The sequence below is a fragment of the Pan troglodytes genome, chromosome 18 (assembly GCF_028858775.2).
Source record: "Pan troglodytes isolate AG18354 chromosome 18, NHGRI_mPanTro3-v2.0_pri, whole genome shotgun sequence".
In the NCBI taxonomy this organism is placed as follows: Eukaryota; Metazoa; Chordata; class Mammalia; order Primates; family Hominidae; genus Pan; species Pan troglodytes.
Window position 1 is genome coordinate 25,989,312 of NC_072416.2, and position 26,874 is coordinate 26,016,185.

The 26,874-nt window shown below is 51.6% G+C and overlaps 2 protein-coding genes across 5 annotated transcripts in view; one reads left to right on the top strand and one right to left on the bottom strand.

Moving 5' to 3' along the window:
• Nucleotides 1-8,271, top strand: part of SCNN1B (sodium channel epithelial 1 subunit beta) — a 78,746-nt gene extending 70,475 nt beyond the window's left edge. For both annotated transcript variants that reach the window (XM_054669037.1, XM_016929629.3), the window contains 6 exons: nt 2,775-2,892; nt 4,195-4,270; nt 4,359-4,416; nt 5,898-5,959; nt 7,335-7,410; nt 7,662-8,271. In XM_054669037.1, coding sequence (XP_054525012.1) covers nt 2,775-2,892; nt 4,195-4,270; nt 4,359-4,416; nt 5,898-5,959; nt 7,335-7,410; nt 7,662-8,042 — 771 coding nt within the window. In that variant the 3' untranslated portion in view covers nt 8,043-8,271. The remainder of the gene's footprint in view (nt 1-2,774; nt 2,893-4,194; nt 4,271-4,358; nt 4,417-5,897; nt 5,960-7,334; nt 7,411-7,661) is intronic.
• Nucleotides 8,272-15,750: 7,479 nt separating this feature from the next.
• Nucleotides 15,751-26,874, bottom strand: part of COG7 (component of oligomeric golgi complex 7) — a 64,734-nt gene continuing 53,610 nt past the window's right edge. For 2 of the 3 annotated variants that reach the window (XM_510875.8, XM_009430497.5), the window contains exons 14-17: nt 25,355-25,438; nt 20,545-20,659; nt 19,688-19,831; nt 15,751-16,351 (exon numbers count right to left, since the gene is read on the bottom strand). In XM_510875.8, coding sequence (XP_510875.2) covers nt 16,185-16,351; nt 19,688-19,831; nt 20,545-20,659; nt 25,355-25,438 — 510 coding nt within the window. In that variant the 3' untranslated portion in view covers nt 15,751-16,184. Of the gene's footprint in view, nt 16,428-19,687; nt 19,832-20,544; nt 20,660-25,354; nt 25,439-26,874 lie in introns of all 3 variants that reach the window. The other variant, XM_063796853.1, reaches the window with a different exon arrangement.

The following is a 26,874-nucleotide window of genomic DNA, read 5'->3' on the forward strand; positions in this document are numbered from 1 at the left end:
AAATTAGCCGGGCGTCGTGGCACACGCCTGTAGTCCCAGCTGTGCAGGGGGCTGAGGCAAGAGAATTGCTTGAACCCGGGAGGCGGAGGTTGCAGTGAGCTGAGATCACGCCACTGCACTCCAGCCTGAGTGACAGAGTGAGACTCTTGTCTCAAAAAAGTAAAATAATAAAATAAAAGAGAGAGACAGGGTCTTGCTCTGTTACCCAGGCTGAAGTGCTGTGGTGCCATCATAGTTCACTGCAGCCTTGAACTCTTGGATTCAAGCAATCCTCCTGCCTCAGCCTCCCTAGTAGCCAGAACCACAGGCATGAGCCACTGTCCCTGGCTAATTTCTTAATTTTTAAAATTTTTTGCAGAGAGAGTCTTGCTGTGTTGCCCAGGTTGGTCTTGAACTCCTGGGCTCAAGCAATCCTCCCACTCTGGCCTCCCAAAGTGCTGGGATTATAGGCATGAGCCACTGCGCCCACTGGAAGTCCCTCTTTGTATCTGCCCTCAATCCCCCTTGCTGTAGCTGGAGGCTTCCTTCTCATCCTGATCTCCAGAGTTAACCCAGACCTGCCGCTAGTCCTGGCCCCCTTGGAGAGGGCAGACTGAATCCTTGCAAAGGTGACAAAAATGACCACTCGCTGATACTTCCTCTCCAGCCCAGTCTGCATTGCCATATCAGTGCACTGAGGCATAACAAGAGGGCAGCCCAGTGCCTGCCTCAGTGTCTGGGTGCCCGAGCATGGCATGGTTTGCCCTTTCCCCTTAGGAAATGACCCTCCTGGTGCCCACCTGCCCACCCATTGCCTGGCTGGTTTGGCCACCTCGCGTCTGGAGGGACTTCTGCCCATTATGGAGAACTCTAGCTGTCATCTGAGCCTCTGGAGGGACAGACAGACAGACAGGACAGTACAGGGAGGTGGGAAACACGGAGAAGAAGGTACCAGCCCCAGAAACCTCATTCCAGGAAAACTGCATCTCTCGTTTCTTCCGGTGTGGTAGCCACCCAGGCCAGAAAACTTAGCCAAGAGCCAGGCCCTGATCGGGAGCTCTGCCTATCCCCATGGCCACCCCAACCAGGAGCAGGCTTGAGCCCACCCCAGCCTCCATCACAGGGCTTGGAAGGACTCCCACTTTCCAGATGAGACAGAAAGGTCTACAAGAATATAAGACGCCTTGGTGGGGCGTGGTGGTGCATGCCTATAGTCCCAGCTATTCAGAGGCTGAGGCGGGAGGATCACTTGAGCCCAAGAGTTTGAGGATGCAGAGAGTTATGAGCATGCCACTGCACCCCAGCCTGGGCAACAGAGTGAGACCCTGTCTCAGGAAAGAAGAAAACAAAAAACAAAAAAAGAGGCCAGGCACGATGGCTCACACCTGTAATCCCAGCACTTTGGGAGGTCAAGGTGGGTGGATCACTTGAGGTCAGGAGTTCGAGACCAGCCTGGCCAACATAGTGAAACCCCGTATCTACTAAAAATACAAAAATCAGCCGGGGGTGGTGGTGCATGCCTGTAATCCCACCTACTCGGGAGGCTGAGGCAGGAGAATCACTTGAACCCAGGAGGTTGAGGTTGCAGTGAGCCGAGATCATGCCACTGCACTACAGCCTGAGCAACAGAGCAAGACTCCATCTCAAAAAAAAAAAGAATGTAAAACACTTGCCCGAAACCCAGCTCTGGCTCCTCCTGGCGATGCCGTTTAATCTGCCTTCCAGCCCTGATTTCCTGCCCTCAGAGAGCCACAGACTCGTTAGGGGTAATAGAAAGGCAGGACATAGGGACCTGAGACGGAGCCCGAGCCGCAGGAGGAACAGAAGAGGACTCAGGAGCGCAGGTGTGGAGGGGCGGGGCCGAGTGGAGAGAGGTAGGGAGGAGCTGGCCAGGGCTGTGTCCAGGAGCCCAGGGTAGTCAGGACCTAGGAAACTGGATAGGCAATGAAACACCAAGAACCACTGCCTCCATCCGTGCAGCGCTTCCTGAGCACCTGATGTGGCCCTGAATCCTCCCTCCCAACCTCAGGAGACAGGTGTCCTCAGCACCCTGTTTCACCTATGAGTAAACCAAGCCCCGGAGGGTCATGACTCACCCTAGGACACATAGCTGGTCTCTGAGTGGACTGAAACCAGGTCAGAATGACCTGAAAGCCCAGTATGTTGGGGCCGAGTGAGTGGAGACTCATCACGTCCAGCCTCCTGGAGGCTGCCTGGGAGCCCTCCTCTTCCTCGCCCCACCAGAAGACGTTCTGCAGACCAGTGGGCCACTCACTTCCTCTGTCATCAGCTGTGCGTCAAGACGCCCAGAGATCATCCTTCTCCTGGCTTTCCCTGGGCAATTCCCTCTGGGAGGAAGGAGCATAGAGCCAGCCTGCCTGGCTTCCTCGGTGGCCTGTCAGGGTGCATCTGTGTCAGGTGCTTGGACGGAGGCTGGCATCCTCATAATGAGAGCTCTCTGGGCATTGGCTTTATTATTAGGGGCAAGCCGCTCTTCGCCATGTTAAAGGGTGAGGACCCCAGCTCTGAATGGTGGGACCTGGGATACTGCGGTCTAGCCTGGGTCCCTCTGTGGGGTCCAGAGACCTGCTGGGAAGCCCAAAAGGGTCCAGGACTGTGGGGTCTGTAGCTGCAGCCAGTCATCTCACCACAGCTTCTCAGCCCTGGAGCACCTCCACCAGCTCACCTACCTCCCTTAACTTGGGCATCACTTCTCTGGACACCCCTGGTGCTGGGATGGGGACATCACTGACCATGCCTGTGTTCTCTCCTTATGAACCCCCTACCCTCCCCAGGCCTGTCTTCGCTCCTGCTTCCAAGACCACATGATCCGTAACTGCAACTGTGGCCACTACCTGTACCCACTGCCCCGTGGGGAGAAATACTGCAACAACCGGGACTTCCCAGACTGGGGTGAGCGGGGGCACGGGGGATCGGCACTCCAGCCATCTGGGGCCACAGAGGCTCTGACCATAGAGGAGGAGGCAGAGCTCAGTGCCCTCAGCAGAGTCCAGAGATGTGCCCAGGGTGGCTCCTCCACAGTCTGAGGTCCCTCCTATGATCCCCTCCCAGGCCTCCTTTCTGCAGGAGCCCAGCCTTCTCTCTGCTCCTCAATTTCATGAAGCATGGGCTTGAAACACATAGGCATAGGATGCACGTGTCCTTGTGGGCCTGTGTCTGTGTGCCACACAAATGCTCACACATGTGCAACCCTGGGCATGTGGCTGCTGGCGAGTGTGTGCCTGCACTCATGTTTCCAAGTGCACAAGTGCAAAGGCATTTCCATGCTTGCGTCCAAATGCACAGGAGCTGTTCGTGACTGCAGTGGGTTGCTGTATGTAGTTTATGCACAGGCACAAATCACTTCCAGGGTCTGCATTTGTGCACTCTGGCTTTTGTGCACGTGTGTGTGTGTGTGTGTGTGCACGTGCATGTATGTATAAGGCCACGTGTCCATCTTCAGCATGTGTGTTCATGTCTATGTGGGCTCACTGGGTCTCTCTGCAAGGTGCTGGGTGGAAGGGGAGTGTGAGGAAGCCATTAGCATGATGGTAGCCTCCAAGGACTCGAAACCTGGAGTCACAGCAGGAAGAAGAGCCCTGCTGGGCTCACAACCAATTGGAGCTGGGGCCTGGGAGCCCTGGCGGTCTGGAGTCCAACCACCGATGAATGTTGTCAGCAGGGTGCAGTGGCTCATGCCTGTAATCCCAACACTTTGGGAGGCTGCGGTGAGCAGATCACTTGATGCCAGGAGTTCGAGACCAGCCTGGCCAACATGGCAAAACCCCGTCTATTAAAAAAAAAAAAAAAAAAGAAAGAAAGAAAAAAAAGTAAAAGAGAGAGAGAATAAAAAGAATGCTGTCAGCTGGAGACTCACCACTTACAACCAACACAAACTAAATGGGAAAACGTTATTCCTTCCAGTCACCCACCCTTTGTTCATGACCCCATAACCCTGTCCACCAGGCAGGGATGGGGATGGCCGGCAAAGGGAAAGCTGCTGGGACCCCCCTGAGCTGGGCCCCAGGCCAGGCTGGGGTGAAATGGCTGGAGGTCGGGGGCTGGGTGGGGAGCGGTGATTTTTCATGACACCTCCTCCCGCCACCTAACCACAGGGCCAGGAGAGCAGAGGGGCCAGCCAGAGGCTCAGCAGGGGACAGGGGCACCTAAAAAGCCCCCTTAAACCTCTTGGCCGCCTTTCTGTCTCCTGCGCAGCCCATTGCTACTCAGATCTACAGATGAGCGTGGCGCAGAGAGAGACCTGCATTGGCATGTGCAAGGAGTCCTGCAAGTGAGTGCGGGTGGGCGGGCACAGCAGCGGGCAGGCATGGAGGGGCATCACTGGCAGGGACCACAACAGGCCTGGCCTTCTCTTTCAGTGACACCCAGTACAAGATGACCATCTCCATGGCTGACTGGCCTTCTGAGGCCTCCGAGGTGAGACAGTTGGGGGCCAAGCTCCTGGCCCCCACCTTTGGCTGGGGACAAGTCTGGGCATAAGATGTGGGCTATTTGGAAATTTGAAGGGGGTGCCTTTTTCCCTCCCTCCCTCCTTCCTTCTCTGTTTCCCTCCTTCCTTCCTTCTTTCTCTGCTTTATTCCTTCCTTCCTTCCTTCCTCTCTTTTCCCTTCCTTTCTTCCTTCTCCCTTCCTTCCTTCCTCCCTCCCTTCTCCCTTCCTTCCTTCCTCCCTCCCTTCTCCCTTCCTTCCTTCCTCCCTCCCTTCTCCCTTCCTTCCTTTCTTCCTTCCTTCATTCCTTCTCCTTTCCTTCCTCCCCCCCTTCTTCTTTCCTTCCTTCCTTTCTCCCTCCCTTCTCATTTCCTTCCTTCTTTCCTTTCTTCCTTCCTTCTCCCTCCCTCCCCACTTCCGTTTCCTTCTTTCTTTCCTTCCTTCCTCCTTTCTTCCTCACTCCCTTCCTTCTCCCTCCCTCCCCACTTCCGTTTCCTTCTTTCTTTCCTCCCTCCCTCCTTTCTTCCTCCCTCCCTTCCTTCTTTCCTTCCTTCCTTCTTTCCTTCCTTCCTTCTTTCCTTCCACCAATATTCTCCCAGGCACTGTGCTGTGTACACAGCACAGAATTAGACAGACATAATCCTTTTAATAGGAGAGGGCCAAGATCACAAGCAGAAATAAAATCGTTTCAAAGTGTGATTATGGCTGTGAAATAAATAAACAGGTTATGGGAGAGAGTAACTGCGGGAAACTACTTTATTTTTGTATTTTTACTTTATTTTTTATTTTTGGAGACAGGGGCTTCCTTTGTCGCCCAGGCTGGAGTGCAGTGGTACGATCACAGCTCACTGAAGCCTCGAACTCCTGGGCTTAAGTGATCCTCCTGCCTCAGCTGTGATCCTCAGCTGGGACCACAGGCACATGCCACCAGGCCTGGCTAATTGTTAAACTTTTTGTAGAGATGGAGTCTCGCTATGTTGCCCAGGCTGGTCTTGAACTCCTGGCCTTAAGCGATCCTCCCACCTCGGCCTCCCAAAATGCTGGGATTACAGGCATGAGCCACCACGCCCAGCTTCTGGGAAAGCACGTTAGACCGAGTGGTCAGGGAAGGCCTCTCTGAAAAGGTGACATTGGAGCTGACACCTGGAGGCAGAGGCTGAGCCATCATGGGCAGAGCTGGGGAGGATTCCGGGCAGAGGGAGCAGGAAGTGTGAGGACCAGAGGTGGGAGAGAGCTGGGCAGGGTGGCCAGGCCCGCCGGGGAAGAGTCTGGAGGCCCGAGTCCTTCCTCCCCTAGAACAGCAGCCACAGCTTCCACTACGACCTTCCTCCTGCTCCTCATCCAAATTGTGATTCCCCCGGGGGCCTCAGGAAGGGACAGGGCTGTGGTCTACCTCCCCCAGGGAACAGAGCCATGACTGGGAGGGATGCTGCAGATGGCAACTTTTGCAACCACCTTCTTGGGTTCCAGGACTGGATTTTCCACGTCTTGTCTCAGGAGCGGGACCAAAGCACCAATATCACCCTGAGCAGGTGAGCCTGAGCCTGGGCGGGGCTGTGGAAGACAGGGAAGGGGTCCAGAAACTCGGGGCAGGAGTTTGGACACAGGACAGCTCCTCAGACACATTCTCACATGTGTCAGACCCAGGAGCAAGTCTTGAGGAGGAGGCACTAGGAGTAAGAGAGAGGAAAGGCAGCCACGGGGACTCTGAGTCTACCACCTGCTAAGGAGAAGCCTGTGCTTCCCTCTGTCACTGTCCATCCAACCAGCCATCCATTCATCCTCTATCATCCACCCACGCACCCAGCCATCCTCCACTCATTCATCCTCCATTCTCCCACCCAGCCATCCTCCACCCATTCATCCTCTATCATCCACCCACGCACCCAGCCATCCTCCACCCATTCATCCCTCCATCATCCACCCACACACCCAGCCATCCTCCACTCATTCATCCTCCATTCTCCCACCCACGCACCCAACCATCCTCCACCCATTCATCCCTCCATCATCCACCTCTCCATTCTCCCACCCACGCACCCAGCCATCCTCCGTTTATTCATGGATCTCTCCATCCACTCAACACAAACACTGGTTGAGCACAAGAAAGACACACAGTCCAAGCTAGCAGGATTCTAGGGGGCAAACATATGTAAAAAGGGCTTAAGGAGAGGAGGGTCTGTACAAGCCCCCTACTCTAGGAGTACAGCAGGGAAGGAGCCTCAGTCTGCCTGAGAGATAAGGGAGGTCTGCGTAGGGAGGTGGCTTTGAGTGAACTCTCCAAGGAGGAGTAAATGCTGTTCAAATAAGAAGAGGTACCAATGTCCAGGCAGAAGACAAAGCTTGAAAGCCTGGAGGCACGAGACAGCACAGACTTTCTGAGGACGATCAGATGGGAGGGGATGCCCACACAGCCACCCTTCTCTGTCCCAGGTGCAGTGAAGGCGCTCAAGGCTCAGTGAAGAGCTCTGTGCAGAGTCACTCCGTATAGCCCAGGCCACCCTGAGGGCACAAAGTGGGGAGCTCAGAGCAGATCTTTGGGGCTGTCCCAGGCCAGAGTGTCCTGTAGGGAACTGGTAGGCAAGGGATGGAGAAAGGGGGCCATAGGATGGGTGCTGGGCAGAGATGCCCAGAGGGGCTGGGAAGGGCTGCACTTGCAGTTCTTGTTTGGACCTCCCCACTCATGGGGGCATGCATGAGAGAAGCTCAGGACAGAGGAGGGCTGGGGCGGCCATCCCTGGCTGCCTTCCTGTGTGCATGTGTGCACGGGTGTGTGGGTACATGTGTGTGCATACATGTGGGTGTGTGCACGTGCATGTGTGTGCATGTGTCTATGTGCGTGTGTGTGTGTCTGTCTGTTTGGAAGGGGGATACATTAGTCCTGGCCCTTCTCGCTGCCTCCTGCAGGAAGGGAATTGTCAAGCTCAACATCTACTTCCAAGAATTTAACTATCGCACCATTGAAGAATCAGCAGCCAATAACGTGAGTTTAGGAGTCTCCCAATACCCCAGCCCTGCCCTGCCCTGACCCCTGCACCCTGAGGGTGGGGGAAGGGTTCTGAGCCCTATGAAGGAATTAGGAAGATCCCTAAGACAGTCCCAAGTTATTCCCCTGGGCCAAGATGGTCACCCCCTCCCGTTCCCACCCAAGAATCACCTCCCAGGAAGCTGTGAGGCTGGGCTAGAGGCAAGAATGTGTGGCCTGAGCTCACCCCAGCTCCCTGTTCCCCACAGATCGTCTGGCTGCTCTCGAATCTGGGTGGCCAGTTTGGCTTCTGGATGGGGGGCTCTGTGCTGTGCCTCATCGAGTTTGGGGAGATCATCATCGACTTTGTGTGGATCACCATCATCAAGCTGGTGGCCTTGGCCAAGAGCCTACGGCAGCGGCGAGCCCAAGCCAGCTACGCTGGCCCACCGCCCACCGTGGCTGAGCTGGTGGAGGCCCACACCAACTTCGGCTTCCAGCCTGACACGGCCCCCCGCAGCCCCAACACTGGGCCCTACCCCAATGAGCAGGCCCTGCCCATCCCAGGCACCCCGCCCCCCAACTATGACTCCCTGCGTCTGCAGCCGCTGGACGTCATCGAGTCTGACAGTGAGGGTGATGCCATCTAACCCTGCCCCTGCCCACCCCGGGCGGCTCGAACTCACTGAGCAGCCAAGACTGTTGCCCGAGGCCTCACTGTATGGTGCCCTCTCCAAAGGGTCGGGAGGGTAGCTCTCCAGGCCAGAGCTTGTGTCCTTCAACAGAGAGGCTGGCAGCAACTGGCCCGTTCCTGGCCAAGGGCTCCGTAGAATCACGGTGCTGGTATAGGATGCAGGAATAAATTGTATCTTCACCTGGTTCCTACCCTCATCCCTACCTGTCCTGATCCTGGTCCTAAAGACCCCTCAGAACACCCTCTCCTGGTGGCAGGCCACTTCCCTCCCAGTGCCAGTCTCCATCCACCCCAGAGAGGAACAGGCGGGTGGGCCATGTGGTTTTCTCCTTCCTGGCCTTGGCTGGCCTCTGGGGCAGGGGTGGTGGAGAGATGGAAGGGCATCAGGTGTAGGGACCCTGCCAAGTGGCACCTGATTTACTCTAGAAAATAAAAGTAGAAAATACTGGGTCCAGATGTGTTGTTTGTTTGACTGGGCAGCCGAGGTGCCCTGATGGCGGAAGGGCATCCATAGTGGCTTGAGAGAGACCCAAACTGGTTTAAGGGAAAGGGTCTCAAGCCCCTCCTTCCACTGCCAGCTCCCAGGCTGACACTCACTGATCCCTGCCTGGGTTGTGTGCCCATCTCTGACCCAGTCAGTGTGGCCAGTTAGATAAGCTGCTCTGATTGGTCACACCTGAATTCATCTGCCCAGACCTGAAGCCAGTTTGGCCCCCAGGAGAATCACATGGTCCAAGGGCGGTGGGGGCACAGTACCCACGGTTGCCAGATAACAATCAGGCTGCTTGGTTGAATTTGAATTTCAGATAGACAAACTGATTTTTTTTTTTTTTTTTGAGATGGAGTCTCACTGTCATTGCCCAGGCTGCAGTGCAGTGGCACGATCTTGGCTCACTGCAACCTCTGCCTCCTGGGTTCAAGTGATTCTCATGCCTTGGCCTCGCGAGTAGCTGAGATTACAGGCGCCTGCCACCGCGCCCAGCTAATTTTCATATTTTTAATAGAGACGGGGTTTCACCATGTTGGCCAGGCTGGTCTCAAGCTCCTGGCCTCAGGCGATCCACCTGCCTCAGCCTCTCGAAGTGGTGGGATTACAGGCATGAGTCACCGACCCCAGCCGAAAAACTGATTTTTTTAGTATATGTACATCCATGCAATACTAGAGACACATACAAATAAATCATTTGTTGTTTTTTTTGAGCATTTTATACATACATATTTTTATAGAGATGGGGTGTCACTGTGTTGCCCAGGTGGGAGTGCAATGGCATGATCATAGCTCACCGTAGCCTCAAACTCCTGGGCTCAAGCCACCCTCCCACTTCAGCCTCCCAAGCAGCTGGAATTACAGGTGTGCACTACCATGCCTGGCTAATTTTTTTTAATTAAAATTTAATTTTAATTTTTTTCATTCTGTATTTTTAATTGCTAAATACCGTCCCCCAAAAGCTTAAGGTCCCCAAAGAGAGATCAGGGAGCTGTCACCAGAGTACGGTCTGGCAGGTGCACACACAGCACTGCAGCACCCTGCTGTCACCTACCGGGCCCCTGGTGATGAAGGAGAGGCTGGCTTAGAGCCTGAGCCTCTGAGGGCCCAGCCTTCCTGGCCTAGGTCACCTGTGTCCCTTGGTCTGGAAGGTAAACAAGCTGGCCTCCCATCAAGTGCTCAGGATGGCACCTGTGGAAGAAGGAGGTGCCACAGAGTCGGTGCCACTTCAGTCAAAGGCAACGTTGCTAGGGGCTGAGTAGGGAGGGCTGAGTAGGAAACCGGGTTTCCCAGCTTGGGGCCTGGCTAGCTCGCAGGCTGGGCCCACAACTCTTGGTGGTTACCACCCTTACTACTTACTGTGTGATTACCGCTGTGATTACTTACTACTGTGATTACTGCTTTTATTACTAGCAGTAGTAGTTGTGGCCACAATCACTGTTACCATTTGTTGTTATTAAACAAGGACTACATTGGATCAAGTACTTATCATATGCCAGGCACTATGCCAGTAACTTTTTAAATTTTATTTCATTCTCATAACCACTGAGAAATAGTATAATAGCATCCCATTGCACAGGTAAGAACACTGAGGCTTAAGAGGTGAAGTAAGGTACTCGAGGTTTTTAAGTGACAAAGCTGAGACCCCAGCCTCACCCTCTGGGTGCCAATGGTCATAACAATACCAGTCCCTTACAGGAGCCCAGAGCTTTCGTATTTATTATCTTATTTGAAGCTATGGGGCATTATTATCTAGCCCGCGTGACAGCTCTTCAGTTACATGTCAATTTGAACAGGCTTAAGCTACAAAGGGAATTCATTAGCTCTTGTAGTAAAAGGGTTTCAGGCATGGCTGTATGCAGGGGCTCGCCTAGGTCTGGGGTTTCTTTTTTCTTGAGATGGAGTTTTGTTCGTTGCCCAGGCTGGCATGCAATGGCGCTATCTCGGCTCACTGCAACGTCCATGTCCTGGGTTCAAGTGATTCTCCTGCCTCAGCTTCCCAAGTAGCTGAGATTACAGCCACCCACCACCACGCCTGGCTAATTTTTATATTTTGATAGAGATGGGATTTCACTATGTTGGCCAGGCTGGTCTCGAACTCCTGACCCCAGGTGATCCACCTCGGCCTCCCAAAGTGCTAGGATTACAGGCATGAGCCACCATGCCCAGCCTAAGGTTTCTTTTTTTCTTGTTTTGAGACAGGGTCTCACTCTGTTGCCCAGGCTGTGGTGCAGTGGCACAATCACGGCTCACTGCAGTCTGGACCTCCTGGGCTCAAGCAATCCTCCCACCTCAGCCTCCCTGAGTAGCTGGGACTACAGGCATGCACCACCACGTCCGGCTAATTTTTGTATTTTTTGGAGAGAGGGTGTCTTCCCATGTAGCCCAGGCTGGTCTTGAACTCTTGGCTCAAGCGATCCACCAGCCTCAGCCTCCCAAAGTGCTGAGATTACAGGTGTGAGCCACCACGCCTGGCCCTATCTGGTGATTCTGTGTTGCTGTCCTTCTTAGAAAGGTTTCCTCCACGTGCTGTTCTTTCTGAATATCTCTTTACACCTGCAATTGCAGCCCTGTCCCCTCAGCACAGCAATCCCAGGGGGAAGAAAGCTCTTCCTGAACATTTTCCCAGCAATAGCCCCAAGAATGAGGCTTGTTTGGACCCACCCAGGGCCCATGATCATCCTGAACAGGTCACGGCAACAGGGAATGGATGAAGATGCTGCCTGGCCGGCCCTGAGTGAATCTATGGAGGGTGGCCCTTTACAGACACCTGTAAGAGGTCCTGTTCAGAGACATTTTGGAGCTGCCTGTAGATTGTGAGGTCAGGACCAGGCTGAGGGTGAGCATCGGCGAGCATCAGCTTGCCATCCCTGCTCTCAAGGGGCCGTGAGGGCCAGGCTGTGGTGCAATGGCCTCATCGCTAAAAGCAGGCTCCAAGTCATTCATTCCCCTGCCCTCTGGATCTAGCGAAGAGAAATGCTGTCCCGCTCCTACTCTGAGATCCCTTTTTTACGGCTGGAAACTTAGGCCTGTGGAGCCCAAATTGCCCAAAAACAGCATTCTGTAATTCCCAACTCTACCCCAAAAGGAAAGGAGGGTTACAGATGCCAGAAGACTATGAAATTAACATTGTGGGCTGGGCACGGTGGCTCATGCCTGTAATCCCAGCACTTTCAGAGGCCGAGGTGGGCGAATCACTTGAGATCAGGAGTTCGAGATCAGTCTGGCCAACATGGTGAAACCCCATCTCTACTAAAATACAAAAATTAGCTAGACATGGTGGCGCATGCCTGTAATCCCAGCTACTTGGGAGGCTGAAGCAGGAGAATTGCTTGAACCCAGGAGGCAGAGGTTGCAGTGAGCCGAGATCACACCACTACACTCCAGCCTGGGACACAGAGTGAGACTCTGTCTCCAAAAAAAAAAAAAGAAAGAAAGAAATTAACATTGTGTACATGTGGCCACCACCACTGTATTTCAGCGGCTTTTCAAATAACCCTGTGAGTTAGGTACCATTTTGACTCCCAGTTTTCAGATTAGGAAATGAGGCGCGAAGAGGTGAGGTGACTTTTCCAAGGTCACACAGCAGCTGGGAGGTGGCGAAGCGTTGAATCAAGCCCAAGCCTGTCCCACTCCACAGCCTAGTAGCTCTCATGAGCCCAGCACAAAGCTCACCACAAAGCTTCCACTTTCGAGCAGCATGTGTCACCTTCCAGGTTTCTGGCTCTCGCTTCTTCGAGGCAATAGCCAGGCTCAAACCCTGCCAGGAACAGCCTGTGATCCACCACATGAGAAACCAAAATATTTTTCTTTGTGTGGGTTTGAAGCCGATGCTGTCGGGGCCAGCCAAACTGGTTCTGAGGATGTGAGGATGGCATGTGTGGGAAGCCCTGTGAGGACAGAGCCGGTGGGACACTGGCCCTAGCAGCCCAGTGGGGCTGGTTCAAGAGTGTTGGAGGCTGGGCGCAGTGGCTCACGCCTGTAACCCCAGCACTTTGGGAGGCCGAGGCAGGCAGATCACCTGAGGTCAGGAGTTCAAGACAAGCCTGGCCAACATGATGAAACCCCATCTCTACTAAAAATACACAAATTAGCCAGACATGGTGGCATGTGCCTGTAATCCCAGCTACTCGGGGCGCTGAGGCACAAGAACCACTTGAACCCAGGAGGCGGAGGTTGTAGTGAGCTGAGATCACCCCACTGCACTCCAGCCTGGGCGATAGAGTGAGACTCCATCTCAAAAAAAAAGAACAGCCTTGGGGATGGCAGGGTCACTCCAGAGGGCTGGCCTGGGCCACCTGCTGGCCCGCTGGGATGAGATATCCCGCCACGTGCCCACCGTGTCCCACATGAGGAAGGCTGCCTGATAGCCGGGCAAGAGTACAGGTGCCGCAGTCACCAGGCTCACTCTGAACTCCGGCCCTGCCACAGGGTAGCTGAATGGCTCTAGGAAAGTCCTTAAACCTCGCCATACTGCGGATAAGACTCCCCGCCTCCCAAGGCTAGAGTGAGGTCTGTTTATTTATTTATATATTGATTGATTGACACAGGGTCTCACTGTCACCCAGGCTGGAGGGCAGTGGCGAGATCATAGCTCATTGCAACCTCCAATTCCTGGGCTCCAGTGAGCCTCCTGTCTCACCCTCTTGAGTAGCTGGGACTACAGGTGCCCACCACCAAGCCCAGATAATTTTAAAAAAATTTTTATAGAGATGAGTCTTGCTCTATCACCCAGGCTGGAGTCTAATGGTGCAATCTTGGCTCACTGCAGCCTCAAACTCCCAAGCACAAGCAATCCTCCCACCTCAGCTTCCAAAGTAGCTGAAACCAAAGGTGCGCATCACCGCAGGCTAACTGTTATATTTTTTTTTTGTAGAGACAGGGTCTCACTATGTTGCCCAAGCTGGTCTTAGACTCGTGGCCTCAAGCGATCCTCCCGCCTCAGCCTCCCAAAGCCCTAGGATTACAGGTGTGAGCTACCATGCCCAGTCTGTGGTGAGGTTTAAGTGAGACATCCCAGAGAGAGGCAGAGCTCAGCCCAGCCCCTGAGACCCAGGCAGGGCTCAATTCCAATGACAGCCCCTGCGACAGGCACCACTGCCATCCCCTTTCTTTCTTGTTAACAGAAACCCAATCAAGGCAGCCAATAAGCCCAGCTCAGGCTATAAATCCTGATTGGCCTAAGCCAGTGTTTCTCAACTGGAGGAAGTTTCTGGAGACATTTTTGGTTTCACAACTAGGAAAATACTACTGGCATCTAGTGGGTCAGGAAAGTTAAACAGCCTGCAACGCATAGAACAGCGTCAAACACAGAGCTGTACAGCCCAAAACGTCAATAGCCAAGGCTGAGAAACGCTGGTAGAAGCCAGCCTGGGCTTTCCCGCCTCCTTTGTAGCGGGGATGCCTCATGACTGAGAAACAGCCAGTGAGGGCTAGGAGAAGGCTGGCCAGGGCTTCCAGGGAAGCCGCCACTTGCATGATAGAAGGGACAGAATTGCTGCTCTACCTTCTCTGCTCCCTTTTTCCCTGAATGCAGATGCAGCACCTGCAGTTGCAAGAGTCACCTGCCACGATGAGGCCTCCAGCACATGGGGCTAAGTTTCAAAGCACAGGGCCTGACTCCAACCAGCCACTAAATCAGTGCATGTAGCCACCACTATTTTTTTTTTTTTTTTTTTTTTTTTCGAGATGGAGTCTCACTCTGTCACCCAGGCTGGAGTGCAGTGGCACTATCTGGGTTCACTGTAACCTCTGCCTCCTGGGTTCAAGCAATTCTCCTCCCTCAGCCTCCAGAGTAGCTGAGATTACAGGCATGCACCACCATGCCCAGCTAATTTTTGTATTTTTAGTAGAGACGGGGTTTTGCCATGTTGGCCAGGCTCGTCTTGAACTCCTGACCTCAGGTGATCTGCCTGCCTCAGCCTCCCAAAGTGCTGGAATTATAGGCGTGAGCCACCGTGCCCAGCCACCTTTTACTTCTTTTTTATTTCTTGTTATCAAGAAAAATTAATTTCTGTTTAAGTCACTCAAATTACGTTATTCCATTATTTATAGCCAAATATAATCTTAACAGATAGACGCTATTAATGAAAAACACTGAAGTTCATACACCATACATTTTAAAAAAGAAAAAATGTGGGCCAGGCACAGTGGCTCACGCCTGTAATCCTAGCACTTTGGAGGCCAAGGCAGGAGGATCACTTGAGCCTCGGAGTTCGAGACCACCCTGGGCAACAAAGCAAGATCCCGTTCCTACAAAAAATGTTTTAAAAAATTAGCCAGGTATGGTGGTCTCCATCTGCAGTCTCAGCTATTTAACGGGCTGAAGCGGGGGAGTTGCTTGAGCCCAAGAATTCGAGGCTGCAGTGAGCTGCGATTGTGCCACTGCACTCCAGCCTGGGTGACAGAGTGAAACCTTGTCTCAAAAAAAAAAAAAGGAAAAAACTGAAAGCCTAATTCCTTACCATGGCTGATGAGCCCCCTTATGATCTGGCCCCCAGCTTCTCCAGGGATACTGCTTCACCCTTTCCTCCATGAAGCCCCTCCTCTCCTGCCCCAGCCGCCCTTGGACATGCCTCAGGGCCCGGTCTGCACCACTCCCTGGGCCTGAACGCACCTCCTCCTTCACTCTCTGCCACATGGCTCTTACTCTGTAGGTCTCGGGCTGCCCACTTTATGCAGTGCCAGCTTCCACCCTGACACCCGCTTTTCTGCTAGCACTTACCTCTGAAATTATCCCCATTTACCTTCTTCTCCCTCCCTCTCCCACTGAACATAAGCTACAGGGGAGGACCCATATCCCTAGACATTCCCAGTGCGCACAACATGGCAGACATGTGGGAAGCACTAAAAAATGCACTGAAGACGTAAGAGGCCGGGTGCAGTGGCTCACACCTGTAATCCCAGCACTTTGGGAGGCTGAGGCAGGCAGATCACTTAAGGTCAGGAGTTTGAGACCAGCCTGGCCAACATGGCAAAACCCCATCTCTACTAAAAATACAAAAATTAGCCGGGCGTGGTGGCGGGTGCCTGTAATCCTAGCTACTCGGGAGGCTGAAGGGGGAGAATCACTTGAGCCCAGGAGGCGGAGGCTGCAGTGAGCCAAGATCACACCACTGCACTCCAGCCTGGGTGAAAGAGTGAGGGGGAAAAAAAAAAGAAGAAGGAAACAGTCTTCTTGCATTTCACAGTAGTTATTTATTCAATTTTCAAGATCTGATCCTTTAAAAAAATTATCTAAAAAGTCTTCTCTGATAAATAATACATCTTTAATTTACAACTCTTTTTGATTATACAAATGAAACAAGTCTTTTTTTTTTTTTTTTTTTTTTTTTGAGACAGAGTCTCGCTCTGCTGTTAATTTTTGTATTTTTAGTAGAGATGGGGTTTCACCATGTTGGCCAGGCTGGTCTCGAACTCCTGACCTCATGATCCATCTGGCTTGGCCTCCCAAAGTGCTGGGATTACAGGCGTGAGCCACCGTGACCAGCTGAACCAAGTCTTTTTAAAGTAACTTCTGCCCAATCTTGGGCAGAGTTTCTGAGCAAATCTGTGCTGGTGAGTCGCGAAACAGCAGCCCTGGCTCTCTTGGTGGTCCGGTGTGTGGTGGGGTCAGTAATTCACACTCCGCATGGTGGCCACGGTGGTGGCCAGGCGACGGGGCAGGCCTTTGCTGACCTGTCTATAGTCCTCAGGCCTGGTCTTCAGGAGCGTCACGATGTGCTGGAGGGTGCGGGACGGCTGCAGGCCCAGGGCATCCATCACATTGATCAGATAGTCTGTGGGGGCGGAGAGGAGACAGACAGAGCTCCACAGACTCAGCACCAAGCAGGTCAGAGCCCCACAGGGCCTCCCCTGAATATGAAACAGAGAAGCTGCCCTGCCAAGTCCCTAGATGCGGGGCGCCAACCCTGCCCTCAATAGGCCCTTTACTCACCAGGTTCTTCCCACAGTGTCAGACCAGACTGTGAGCTTGGCTCGAGTCTAGGAACTCTAATTTAATAAAGAACTAACCAACATCACTCCCATCCCCAACCACACACACACTCACATGCACACACACGCACACACACTCTCACATCCAAACTCACACAAACTCACATGCACACACACTCACATGTACACACTCACATGCACACACACTCTCACATCCACACTCACACACAACTCGCACACACACACATGTACACACACTCACATGCACACACACTCTCACATCCACACTCACACACACTCACATGCACACACCCGCCTTCAGCACCAGTCTGAAGGACCAGCTGACCTCACCCAAAGCTCTGTTCTGGGGACTCCTGGGTTCCAAGCCCTGGCCCCCAGGGTATCCACTGACCACTTGGAAAACCCAGAGGGTCAGGAGACACACAAGCTTGTCTGAGCAGTTACTAAAGACCTCCTGTCAGAACGCCGCAGTGAAGACAAGGACAGTGTCTGGGGTGGGACCCTGGTATAACACAGGTTTCCACATTTCCCAGATGACCCCTGAGGCACTGGGGATACAATCGGATACAGATTTCTGAGCCTACCCCCAGACTAGGTCGATGAGCATCCCAAGAGAGGATTCTAGGGTTCTGTCATTCTACAAAGCGACCCCGGTGGTTCTAACCACCAGGCAAGCTTGGGCAAAACAGACAGCATGGGGGAGCAAACCAGGTGCAGCCAGGTGTGACCTCAGAGAAGCCCTTCCACCTCCCTGAGTCTCTGCTTCCATCTGTCCACAGTTACCACCCATCCGGCAGCATGGATAGGGGATGAAGCGGGAAACGAACATGAGAGCACCTGATGTGTCGCAGGTGATCAATATATCAATGCTGCCTTTCCCTCCTGCCTGGGCAGTGCAACCCAACCCAAGGGAAGCCTTGCAAAGCCTTCTCCAGCTCCTCCCAGTTCATGCTTGGAAAGACTAGAAGACAGCACCACCCGATATGCCCCTGGCTAGTTTTTTTTTTCTTTTCTTTTCTGAGACGGAGTTTCACTCTTGTTACCCAGGCTGGAGTGCAATGCTGCGATCTCGGCTCACTGCAACCTCCGCCTCCTGGGTTCAAGCAATTCTCCTACCTCAGCCTCTCAAGTAGATGGGATTACAGGCGCCTACCACCACGCCTGGCGAGACGGGGTTTCGCCATGTTGGCCAGACTGGTCTCAAACTTCTGACCTGAGGTGATCCACCCACCTCAGCCTCCCAAAGTGCTGGGATTACAGGCGTGAGCCACCGCGCTCAGCGCCCCCCCACCGGCTACCTTCTGATCTTGGGTTCATCTCTTCTCCTTGACTAAAGTGGAGCTCCAGGCAAGGCCTCAACCTTACTTGTGTTTTTTGTTTTGTTTTGTTTTTAATATTTTGTAGAGACAGGGTCTCGCTATGTTGCCCAGGTTGGCCTCAAACTCCTAGGCCCAAGCGATCCTCCTGCCTCAGCCTCCCAAAGTGCTGGGATTACAGGCATGAGCCATGGTGCCCAGCCCCCTGTGTTTTCTTTTTAGGCCCCACTCAGGGCAGGGCCAGGAGGAGATGCCTGCTCTGTCATGGCTGACTCAGGAAGAGCTGCTTCCCAGCAAAGGTGCCGCCAGGCACGTACTTACTCCTTTACAAGTTTATCCATAAAACCATGAGCTCCACTTGACTGTCAGCCAAGAGCTGCAAAGAGCTGGCCCACAGTCTACTAGGACATTTTTGTTTGGCGAGCAGTGTTTTTTGTTCTGTTTGTGCTCATGCTTAATTTGAATGTCTTTCAGGTGTGCATGCTTTGCCACAGACCTCACCACTCTGTCGCCTTATACCCTGTCAGTTTCATATACTAGCCTGACCTTCCCTGCCCCTAACCGTACATCCTTACAGTGTAAGCTCAGTAAGCATGGGAGCTGCCTAAAGCTTTGTTGTCTCTATCTCCTAGAACTACAGCTGGCACACAGATGCTCGAGCAATGCTGAATGAGTGAAGAAATGAATCTGCAGGGGGAGCTTAACAGGGAGGAATAACAAGGACAACTGAAACTGAGGGGCAATCCCTAGATTTCACTCCACTCACTAGTTCCAGTTCTTCCCCCTGCTGCTGCTTGTACTAACAGGGAACACCAACACGCATTTGAATTCTCTCATCTCTCTTTCTCTGAAGGGAAGTAGCCAAAAGGCTGCCTGTTCCTCTGGTAAGTGCTGAGAGCTGACTATGAAATGAGCAGGGGTCAGGAACTCAGGACAGCTGGATCCCAGGCCTGGCTCCATCACTAACAGCTCTGGGACCCGGAGGAAAGCACCTTGCTTCTAGTTCTTCTTCTGCAAAACAAGAGCCAGAAGCCAGTTGAGCCTGGCTCAGCCCTGTGGTCACTGAGGACGAAGCTCTGGCTGTGTCCCCAGGGAGCTGATCTTTCAGGCTTCTACCACCCGCTCTCCTGACCACCCCGAGAGGTGCGTTAGGCTAAAGAGCAGACAAGGCAATGGAATGGCATCAACAGACTGGGGAGACTCCCTGCCACCTGCCAGCAGTAGCCCCATGCTCAGAGTACACCTGGGCAGTGAGGCCCTCCAGTGAAGAGGGCAGGCAGGAGCAAAGGGGACACGCCCACTGACTTGGCAGGCAGGATGCTATCTGGATGGAGACCACAAAGTGACCCTGGCCACATGGCCTTGTTATGCAACTGCCCTGGGCCTCTGTTCCCTATCGGTATGATGGAGAAGAGAGCACCCACCTCACAGGGGAGTTTGGAATTACATAAGATGATGGGTGCGAGTGCTTGGTCCAGCGCCAGGCATGCCTGGTATGCAGTAAGAGCTCATTAAACACTGGTTGGGAATTATGGCACAAATGGAGCGGGCCAGGTGGGGCCAGGCTGCAGGACTCGCTGAAGCTTATCTCACTGAAGCTCCCCTCAATGGTTCTCAAGTCCTCTTCGAAAACATAGATGTCTGAGCTTCAACCCGGTCTTGCTAAGTCAGAATCTCTGGGGCAGGGCCTGGAGAACCTGAATTTTCAACCAGCTTCAGAGCCAAATCCACAGCTGAAGCTAAGGGGAGACTTGGGATGAGATTCCTGGAGGGCAAAGGAGAAACTGACAGATGCAGCAGGCAAGAGCTGTCCCTCCCACCGCCTGTCTTGTGGGGACCCACCGATGTCAGTGGCCAGCTGCTTGGCAGAGTGTGGGCTCAGCTCGGGGATCTGTAGGATCGCATCACAGTAGGTCTGCATTGTGGCTCTGGCGATCGAGCCCAGCCAGTTGTCAGCCATGTTGTCCAGCTCGGGCAATTCATCCCCTGAAAAGAAAAGGAGGTCATCAAGGAAAACACAGGCCTGCAGTAGCTGCTGAATGCACCAAAGTACCAGGAAGCTTCTGGTCTCAATGGGAAACACAGGAAACCGAAAACAGTTACATCTTAGGGCCAGGTGCAGTGGCTCATGCCTGTAATCCCAGCACTTTAGGAGGATGAGGCAGGCGGATCATTTGAGGTCAGAAGTTCGAGACCAGCCTGGCCAACATGGTGAAACCCCGTCTCTGCTAAAAATACAAAAATTAGCCAGGCGTGGTGGTGCGCGCCTGTAGTCCCAGCTACTCAGGAGGCTAAGGCAGGAGAATTGCTTGAACCCAGGAGGCGGAGGTTGTGGTGAGTCAAGATCGCGCCACTGCACTCCAGCCTAGGTGACACAGCAAGACTCTGTCTCAATAATAACAATAATACAGAATACAAAGTTACATACAAAATACCATCTGCTTACAGAGCAGAGCCAGAAGGCACAAGCGAAAGTGGAAATACCAGTGTGTTCCACAGTGGGATGTGGTTATAGATTTTTTCAAGTTGTGATATTGTTTTAGATACAGCATGTGTACAAAAAGTACATGTTAGAAGGTTAAAAAAAAAAAAACAGGGCTTGGTGACAAATGAGCCCAAGGATAAGGTGTCATCTGGAGTTTCTACCCTGGAAACTGACAGCTTGACTTGTAACATCGCCAGAAACGGTCCCCGCTTACCCTGCTCAGGAGGAAATGGCAGCTTTCCAGCGTGCAATGCCAACTCTAAGGCAGAGTCCTCCTGAGTCACAAATGGCTCAAGATTCAGGGGGAGGGACATGATGTACTGCCCGATCTGAAACAAAAGAAAGCGCTGTTAGCCTGACATTGACACATACGGGTTATTACTTTATGGGTACATTTGTGTGAAGGCAAACGGCAGAGAGACAAAATTGCTAGACCTCGGGTGATCCCAAGTCTGATCTTTCTAGTATGTGGTGATGCTTGTTATGGCAGTACCCTAAAAAAAGAATCACTGGTAGCTTGCATATAGATTATAGATTCATCCTTCTTATAATGGCCTCAATATTTTTGAAATGCATTCAACACAATCTCTATCTCCAATGAAGTAATGGATATCAAAATGCTTTGTAAAATTTGAAGCATTGTGTAAATATAAGTATTATTACTGTTCATAGGTGAAAAACCAGTAAGATACTAGTGTCAGAAAGTGTGGGGCCAAGCAAGAATTCAAATCCTGTCTTCTGAGGCCAGGCACAGTGGCTCACACCTGTAATCCCAGCACTTTGGGAGGCCGAGGCGGATGGATCTCCTGAGGTCAGGAGTTCAAGACCAGCCTGGCCAACATGGTGAAGCCCTATCCTACTAAAAGTACAAAAATTAGCCGGGGATGGTGGCAGGCACCTGTAATCCCAGCTACTCGGGAGGCTGAGGCAGGAAAATCACTTGAACTCGGCGGGGGCGGAGGTTGCAGTGAGCCAAGATCATGCCATTGCACTGCAGCCTGGGCAGACTCTGTCTCAAAAAAAAAGAGACTCTGTCTCAGAAAAAAAAAAAAAAACCTGTCTTCTGGATTTGGATCTGATTCTCTCCCTCCTAGATAATTTAACCAGAAGAAGAAAGGAATTCTGTTTGAAAAAAAGCCATTTATAACTATAAATTAATTTGGAGAAAAAACTATATTGTTTTCATAATATAAACTCTTGAAACTAAAGATAGACAAAACCTTGGCTGGTGGGGAATTGCAAAAGGTCATTTGCAATTGTCCTAAAAGACATTTAGGACATGCCCACAATTAGCACAGTCTTGGTCATGTGTTTGTCAGATATCCATGTGATGCCAAGAGTGTAATTTAGACCACTGTTTCCTATTTCTATTGTAATTCATTGTTTTGTGTTTTAAGGTTAAGTATGTGTTTTGTTTCAAAATAAGGGGGTTGACTTTTCAGGTTTCAAAATGATAATATATGTTTTTAAAAGGTCTTTCTGCCTGTTGTTGCTTTTTTTTCTTCCTGCTACATATTCATTCCATGACATTCCTGTCACTGATAATTAATTCTGTAAACTAAAAGTCAGGAGACTATCAAAGCAAGATCTTCTCAATCTGGCTTCACACATGTCTACGTAACAGCGGGCTCCTTTCAGGGTGTGGTGTCCAGAAGTTAACACAGACTCGAAAATCTACCCAGACCAGAGAACTACAGGATGATCATGCCCTTCTTTCCAAACATTCAATATGGTTTGGCTGTGTAAGTGTAAACATCCATTATTAGTTTGGTGTTCCTTTTTTCTTTTTTCTTTTTTTTTTTTGAGACAGAGTTTTGCTCTTGTTGCCCAGGCTGGAGTGCAATGGTGCAATCTCGGCTCATTGCAACCTCCGCCTCCTGGGTTCAAGCAATTCTCCTGCCTCAGCCTCCCGAGTAGCTGGGATTACAAGTGCCTACCACCACACCTGGCTAATTTTTTTTGTATTTTTAGTAGAGACGGGGTTTCACCATGTTGGCCAGGCTGGTCTTGAACTCCTGACCTCAGGTGATCCGCCCACCTCGGCCTCCCAAAGTGCTGGGATTACAAGCGTGACCCACTGTGCCTGGACTGGCGTCCCTTTATAAGAGGTACACAGATGGTAAAATAAATCATTTTTTTCTTTCATGTACTTAGTATAATCTTTCACCCAAAGTAAGCAAGTGGCCACTTACCTCACTAATAACAACAGCTACTGTAAATTTCAGCTTGAAGTGTTAACAAATTCATCATTTTTCCCCAAGGCTGGGGGAAGAGAAGGATGCTGATTTCTGGTGTTGGAATTTCTCTGTACTACAATAATTCCTCTCAACAAGCCCTTCCTGAACACCTACTACGTACAAAGACCCCAGACATACTCCTATATTTGGTATACCTTTCATCTGTAGCCATAAGCTTTTGGCTAAGTCCACAGACTCAGTTTTACCTTGCATATATATTGTTTTTAAATTTCAAAGCATTTTCTCCTATTTCATCTCTTTACAATGCTCACATGATTCTGTGTGGGTGAGGGCTTTCACCAACAAGGCAAAGTATCATTTAGGTGAAAAATTTCAGTAATCTGACGTCTCTAACTTCAATCAATTGGCCTTAGACTGTAGGGATTGCTGGGGTTCCTAGATCTCACGGTGCAGGTTTCTCCCAGGGATCTTGTCTCTATTCACTCCTTGGAAATCAATATGGAAAGGGCTGCTTATCATCCCACCTGTGGGTATTTGTCTACTATTCTCACATATGCAATCAATATTTCTTGATATCCTGGTTGGGTTAACTCACTGACTTGGGAAAAATGAAGTTTTGAGGTCAGACAGACTTGGGTTGGAGTTTTGGCTCTATCACTGTGAGAACCTGGGCAACTTAATCTGTCAGGACCTCGGATCATCATCGCTGAAATGAGGATGACCTCATATTACTTCAAAAGGTTGTGGTGAGGGTAGAATTAATACGTGTGCTATGCACGTAAAGCAGCTGGCGTCCTAACAGAGCAGCCACTGGGTAAGTCGCTGCTTCCTCCCAGCCCCACTCCCACTGTGAAGGAGGGCTGCCACACCTGTCTCATGGACATGATCTGGCCCAGCCACTAAATAACCTGGCACTGTCTCTGCACACAGTACGTGTTCAATTAGGTGTTCCTTTCCTGGGTTCAGGTCATCAGCCTCCGTACAGCTCAGGAGGACAGCAGCAGGCAGGGAAGGGCCCGGGCCTGGAAACTCCTCCTAGCCCTCATTCCCTCTCTAGACCTCAGTTTCTTCAACCTTAGAATCAACTTGGTAGCCACTCAGGTCCCTTCCAGCACCATCATTTTCTGAATCAATTTAGACTGCAAGCATACTATCTCTGCTCTAAAATCAGATCATTCAGCCGGGCACAGTGACTCATGCCTGTAAACTCAGCACTTTGGGAGGCCAAGGTGGGCAGATCACTTCAGGTCAGGAGTTTGAGACCAGCCTGGTCAACATGACGAAACCCTGTATCTACTAAAAATAGAAAAATTAGCCAGGTGTGGTGGTGGGCGCCTGTAATCCCAGCTACTCGGAAGGCTGTAGCAGGAGAATCACTTGAATCTAGGAGGCCAAAGTTGCAGTGAGCCAAGATCGCGCCACTGCACTCCAGCCTGGGTGACAGAGGCTCCATCTCAAAAATAAATAAATAAATAAAAATAAAATCAGATTATTCCCATGGGTTGTAAAGACCAACCCACATCTTAACAGTTTCATCAGTAGAGGGTATCAGGTGCCCTGGGAAATAGAAGGGAAATGACTGTTGTTTTAGACTTGATACTGCCCCAAATGAACAGAGAGCAGAGAGCCAGCCACCTCACTGCCTGCCAGAGGGACTGCCATGCACTTCTTGCAATTATACAACATGTACTTTTTTTTTTTTTTTTCCTGAGGCAGGGGTTGCTGTGTGGCCCAGGCAGGAGTGCAGTGGTGCAATCACAGCTCACTGCAGCGTCGACCTCCTGGGCTCAAGCGATTCTCCCACCTCAGCACCCCAAGTAGCTGGGACCACAGGACACACCACCATGCCTGGATAATTTTTTACTTTTTTGTAGAGGCGGGGTCCCCCTATGTTGCCCAGACTGGTTTCAAATTTTTGGGCTCAAGCAATTCTCTCGCCTCCACCTCCCAAAGTGCTGTGACTATAAGCATGAGCCACCATGCCCAGCCTAACATTTATAATACTTTTAAAATTCCTTTCTAGTCATTTTGGCAGAGTCACAACTTACACATAGGGGTTGGATTCTAAGGCAAGAGCGTAAGGCAGAAATCACCTTGAAAAGTCTCAGAAATCTCCCATTGTGTGAGGTGAGTGTGGTTTGGCACATATTACTCCTCTATAGTGTTTCTTGTGCGCACTGACATTTAAGAGCACCTGAGCTAGACTGCAGGAAGGAATGGAAGGAAAGGCCATGTGCAGGTGTCTGGGTGACTGTCAATTCCCAAGGGTGAATGGGGAGGGCAGCAAGGACTCCACGTGCCCCCATTCCCCTGCATGGTTTATTCTGTTCTCTTTTAATATTAAGCCTCTATAACTGTAATTCTTCTGAAGAGATTTGTTTGTTGCTATGAAGTTAAACATGAAAGCACTCCACACAGAGCCTGGCACATAGTAGGTGATCACTAAAAGCTGGCTGAATTTGAATTCACAACCACAAACACACACTACTCTTCTGAAAGTCACAGAGAAGAATTGGCCATCTGCCTCCTGTCTTCCCAAGTCAGAATTTCCCATTAGACTCTCAACTCTGACGCCCTCAGGTACTGGCCACATCTCATATAGGGAGAGATGGTGAAGGAGTGAGAATGTGCTGGGGTCTGGAATCGCCATGTGGCTCTGCTGATCTTCTTAAAGTCCAGGATCTGGGTGCAGACTACCCCAAAGCACAGGCTACCCAAAAGGATCAGATAGCACCCATGGGGAAATGACTATAAGGGCAAGAATCAAAAGACAAGGAAGGTCTGAAAGACTTCGACCACCCTGGAGAAGCACACAGAAGCTCTTACGTTGCTGATGTACTCGAGAGGGGTGAGACTAAAGGCAGGCAGTTCATCTGTGAGGGTTTCTCCGATGCCAGCCGTATTCCAGCTCTAAGGGTGGAACAAGAGGACACAATCAGTACCTAGCAGCCAGGCAGCTGTGAAGACGCCACCCAGAAATACACAAGAAGAACATGGCCTTCCCTGGAGGCACTGTCTTTGGTTGGAGCTGACCGTTGGAGCCTCCACCACTCAGCAGGCAGGGGCTTCTCTTCTTTAAAGCTTCACCTGGAAGCCCGCCATACAGAAGGCAACGAATTCTCTCTCCGCATTCCTGCAGGTCCATGAAACAGGAACTGCCACATTGGCTGAACTGTGGGGTGGGAACTGATCCCTTTCATTTATCTCGCTGAGATTGTAACAGGAGAAAGTTGGATATTTTTGGTCCAAGTTTCTCTGCGTAGCGGGGCCACTGTGTAGAGAGGTGCTGGGTGCAGACAGCCTCACTACTTCGTGGGTCCTTAGCACCCTAAGGAGAACAGGGCACCCTGAGGTCCCCCACAGAGGCCACGTGTCAGTCCCTTATCTGGGAGGGAGACCTAGGAAGCCCCTCTGGCTGCAGGAAGAGCCAAGCCTCATCGGCAATACTGCTTTACCTCAACTAAAGCTGCTGCTTTATTTCTCACCACCTTCTGGATCTGTTTCTCAACTCATCAGAACTCAGAGGGATGGGGATGGGACGGCACTTCCAAACCCCAACAGCTGCCCCTCTGGCCTCTCTGTAGTCCCCCTGTGCGAGGAGAACCTCAGCACTAACACGTGTTTCTTGCCATTTGGAGTGGAAACATCTTCCGTGTTGCTGTGGGAGCCTTCCCAGCAGTTTATATAGAGTTGGGTAAAGGACCTGTGCACATGTGCTCACAGACTTCAGAGTGGCACACCTTCACACAGAAATCTCGCTTCTTACTTCCAACCTGAGCCACTCTAAAGCCAGCCTGGAAAACAAGGCCCTTTCTGGCTGAACTCTGGGAGTGACTCCGGCGGTCATGTAGGAACTGCTGTCTGCAGCCACCTGATGCCGGATCCGGTTGCCTGATCCTTTAAGTAGCATTCCGGGAAAGGAATGACCATGTCCAACCCTGGGCTCCCAGCCCAGGCTCAGCCTCGGCAGCCCTCCCTGTGCTCTCTAGCGCCCACTTGATTCGGTCTCATTTTCTTTGATGTAAATGAGCCCTTTTCTTCCCCACCCCAGGTGCCCCCAACCCTTGTCCTACAGTTTTCTAGACTCTTTGTTCTTGCCTGCGAATGCTCTTTTGTCTCAAAAGAGCCTACATTTTTTCCAGCTAACTCCCAGTCCACCGAGAAGGAACACGCCAACCATCCACATTTACCAAGTACCCAGGATGTCGAGTGTCTTGTGCTAAGCTTTGCAGGGAAGAGATAAAGAAATGTAAGATTTGCTCCTTGCTCTCTAGAAGGGAGCTACTTGGGGAAGCAAGACCCCCTGACATACTCCCACCCTGTACACCCCCACACCTCCCATCCTG